The sequence below is a fragment of the Temnothorax curvispinosus genome, unplaced genomic scaffold, assembly GCF_003070985.1.
Source record: "Temnothorax curvispinosus isolate PA1 unplaced genomic scaffold, ASM307098v1 QBEX01013836.1, whole genome shotgun sequence".
Classification (NCBI taxonomy): Eukaryota; Metazoa; Arthropoda; class Insecta; order Hymenoptera; family Formicidae; genus Temnothorax; species Temnothorax curvispinosus.
Window position 1 is genome coordinate 2,300 of NW_020223616.1, and position 4,454 is coordinate 6,753.

Consider the following 4,454-nt stretch of genomic DNA (forward strand, 5'->3'; position numbering starts at 1 on the left):
ACCAATTTATCATTAGACAGCGCTGCGCAGACCTTGCGCGTATTTTGTCGCTAATGTGTCATCAAATAGCGCTGCACAGATCTTGCTCGATTTTTGTCGCTAATTTATCGACAGAGTGCTCGATGCAAATATTACTCGGTTTTTGCCGCCAATTTGCTGTTTGGTTATATGAGTATATTTGCCCGTATATTGCCGCCAAAGTGTCGTCAGGCAGCGCTACACAGATTTTGCTCGATTTTTGCCGCTAATTTATTGTTAGAGTGCTCAACGCAAATTTTGCTCGGTTTTTGCTGCCAATTTGCTGTCTGGTTACATGGCCACATTTGCCCGTATTTTGTTGGCAATTTGCTATCTAATTATGTCAGCAGATTTTGTTGCATATTTGCTAGCATTTTGTCGACATTATTTGTTAAATCAAATTCTGTATTAAATTTGTATCCTTCTTGTCAACAACATTTGTAGCAAGATTTTACAAAATCTGTTTTCGACAGACTTGGCTATCTGGGCACATTTAATTAACTTAATGCCATCTGTAATTTCAGGCAATATTAACCAGCTCGAAACACATCGAAAAGAGTTTCTTTTATAATATTTTACACCCTTGGTTTGGTACTGGTCTTCTTACTAGTAAAGGTAACAAAGATATATAATTGTACATGCTTTATTAAATGTTGTTTTGGCTTATTATTAAGTTTTTTTTTATGTTTCAATTTTTTTGATAATAAAATAAACTTCTGCAAAAAAATTTAAATATATTTAAGTATATTTATATAAGTAATTTAAGTATATTTTATAAATGATAAAGTTATATAATTATATTCTTTCTTTTAGATATAATGTAATAAGTGAAACTTTGATATAAATGTAAATGCCATTTTGATGAATGACTTAAATTTGATATGATATACGAAGTTTGTTCAAACAATTCTCAAATTTTGTCTTTTATATAATTTTTAGGGGTTTGCTTACAACTTACTCCCTGTCTTTTTCAAAATATGTTTCTTCTGGCCCCACTTTCTACTTCTATGCCGTTTGTTTTGGAAAAAGAAAAAATAATTCGTGAAAGCCAGTCGAGAAAGTGTTAGGAGAAGAAGGCTTGAACTGTGGAAAAACAACTCATGGTTTCTTCATTACAACAACGCGATCGTGCGCACATCGCTGCTGATCTCTTGAATTCTACAAAAACAAAGATAATCATGGTTCCTTAGTTTCCCTATTTCTCGACCTGGCCTTCGACTTGGAGATATTTCCAGAAGTGAAAATATTGCGCGAGAGTGATGTGTCAAATTAATGAGAAGGGACATATCTCGAAGAAGACAAAATCCAATAAATTGTAAACATAAAAAATTATAAAGACAAAATTTAGGATTATTTTCATTTTAAACAGATCTCGCATATTCTCAATATCGGATTGGTCAATTATTATCACACAAGAGAAACTTTTTTAAATTTTTTCCAATCAATCACCTTTAATTAAAGTAATAATATTAATACATAATAAGCTTTAATTAGAGTAATATTAATAACGATAAAATTTTATTTTTATTGACAAATAATATAATCGACAGATACGGTCATAGGCGCCGACTTTGTGAGGGCAATGCACTTTTTGCCCCCCCCCCTCTTCTCCCGATAATGAAATTTTCGGGAGGGGGGGGTAAAAGGTGCATTGGCTCCACAAAGTCGGCACCTATCAACTATTTCAAAGAACCATATCTATCGATTACTATGTAACTCATTACTAGATGCGAGGAACTCAAAATGGGCAAGGTTCTTTGAAATAGTCGATGGTCATTAAAAATCGATAAATTCAAAATTAAATAACAAAATATATATCTCACCGCAATATTTGTTTTACATCGTTATCTCACAATTATATTGTTTATATTTCAGGCGCCAAGTGGCATTCACGAAGAAAGATATTGACCCCTACATTTCATTTTAATATATTACAAAATTTTGTTGAGATTTTGATTGAAGAAGGCGAGAGCATGACCAAGTCTTTGAAACATACAGGAGGAACAGTTGTAAAAGATTTAATACCGTTTGTCAGTAAATATACGCTGAATGCAATATGTGGTATGACGTCGTGTTTATTACTGTACAGAATTTTATTTCTATTGACAAATGATATAAGACAAAATACAATATCTTTATTGAAAATATCAATATCACAACATACTGATTCAAATATTATTTGTAAGATATTTTTAACATAGGATATATAATAATATATATTATGATATCATGATACTTTTACAAATGTGTTTGCAGAAACTGCCATGGGTACTTCTCTACATGGCCATGATACGTTCCAGCAGCGGTATCGAGAAGCGGTTCATCAGATAGGCAAACTTTTAATTTATAGGTATAATAATTTATAGTTGTAATAAATAACACACTGCGGTATATTCATATTCTATTTTAAGGACATAGATTCATATTGTTGTACAATTATATCAAAATAAATCATAATACTTGTGATAAAACATTATTCTGGGTGGTAATTAAAAATTTATAAATCACATATAAATTATTAAATTGTTTATTTTAAAAATAAATATTGTTTAAAGTATTTTAAATGTTTGTAACGGCCTGACTTTATCGAACGCGGACTGGTGTGCGGGATCAGGAGTCCGATGAAAGGCCCAGAGACAATAATCAATTTAGTGCTACATGCATTAGTTTATTCAGCTTATTACATATGCGGGTATTCTATATAGCGCAGGGACGGGTGGAACGCGATATATACAACGAAGGGGCAGTGCGGATGCACTCGGTAACGGACGCGGTAGCACGCTATTCGACGGATTCGGTAGTATTTGATATAGCGCAGGGACGGACAGAACGCGGTATATACAACGGAGAAGTAGTGCGGGTGCACTTGATAACGCACGCGGTATCGTTACTCGATAGACGTATTACAGTACAGAAGCGGACGCGGTATCTTACAGGCAGTGCATGTGCACTTGATAACGGCGCGGTATTTAATAACGGACGCGGTATCGTTACTCGACGGGCTCGGTATATTACAGAGACGGATTACATATAGGCGGACGCAGTATATTTACAGGTAGTGCCTTTGCACTTGATAACGGCGCGGTATTTAATAACGAACGCGGTATCGTTACATAGGCGTATTACTCGGGCTCGGTATATTACATAGCCGTATTACATATAGGCGGACGCGGTATAATTACAGGTAGTGCCTTTGCACTTGATAACGGCGCGGTAGTTAATGACGAACGCGGTGTCGTTACATAGACGTAGTACTCGGGCTCGGTATATTACATAACCGTATTATATCTAGGCGGTCGCGGTATAATGCCTGGAGGCTCGCGGATGTTGCGGCATCGCGATGATATGCGTGAGGGAACGCGTAGTATGGGAGATTTCCGGAGCCCCGGGGCGGCGGCAGCGAGAGCCCTCGTTGCGAGGCCGAGCGCGCTCGACCCCGCAAAACCGTGCCTTCGGGGTGAGTTCTGAGGGAGTGCGGGAACACCTGAGAGCTCTCAGTCGAGACTCGGAGCACCGGACCTCGTTGGCGTGTTCCCTAGGAGTCGGGACTAAGTTTCTTCTTGGAAGCGGATCTTTCGACGAAGTGTCTATTTCTTGTCGCAACGGCGGTTTATATACCCGCCCGGCGCGGCGGGTTTGCTAGGAGCGCCGATCGTCGCGCTGCGGTGGGGCGGCGCGGCGCCGCGCTCGTCCTCGGGGCGGCTCGGCTCCCGTCGTCGCTCGTCGGGAGGCACCGGTGCCGCGCTTGGCCCGCGCACACGGTGCGTTTTGACTTTGTTTAAAAATGTGGGCGCACCGCGCCCTGGTCTTCGCCCGACTGGTCGTCGGTCGGGCGGCATCCGGCGGTCGTTTGCCGGGAACGATGCTTAGTGCACGGGGTGCATCGTTACATGTTAAATACCGCAACATTATGAAACAACATGCACAAATTGTACAGTCAAATATAAAGTTGGATGGATCTTTAATATAAGAGTAAATAGTTAAAAAAAATACTTATATAATGTTTATACTATACTAGCTGGTTACCCGGGCTTCGCCCGGGAGTCGTTTTTCTTAAAACGACTTCATTTATGTTTCAATATCCTTATTGTGAACTAACATAAGGAGTGTTCGTGGATTAAACATGTCGTAACCAATCTTTTTCTGCTCGGTCAATTATTTCCAGAAAAATTTGAAAAATTTTTGATACTGGTTTCCAAAAAGATCGATAACAAAAAATTATATACTTTATGGCACTCCCCGGGAAATTCTACTCCTGTTTTATATACAATTTTTTAAGATTCGGTCAATTATTTCCCGAAAAATTGGAAAAACTTTGGATACCGGTTTTAAAAAAGATGGGTAACGAAAAACTATACAGTTTATAGCACTCCCCGGGAAATTCTACCCCTGTTTTATATACAATTCTTTAAGATTCGGTCAATTATTTCCTGAAA

General features: G+C 38.3%; 1 protein-coding gene across 1 annotated transcript in view; it reads left to right on the forward strand.

The window, feature by feature from the left end:
- Window positions 1–542: 542 nt before the first annotated feature.
- LOC112464039 (cytochrome P450 4C1-like) overlaps window positions 543–4,454 on the forward strand; it is a gene marked incomplete at its 5' end in the record, with an annotated part of 12,219 nt that continues 8,307 nt past the window's right edge. Inside the window, 3 exons of the mRNA XM_025030809.1 lie at window positions 543–633; window positions 1,894–2,079; window positions 2,275–2,368. Coding sequence (XP_024886577.1) covers window positions 543–633; window positions 1,894–2,079; window positions 2,275–2,368 — 371 coding nt within the window. The remainder of the gene's footprint in view (window positions 634–1,893; window positions 2,080–2,274; window positions 2,369–4,454) is intronic.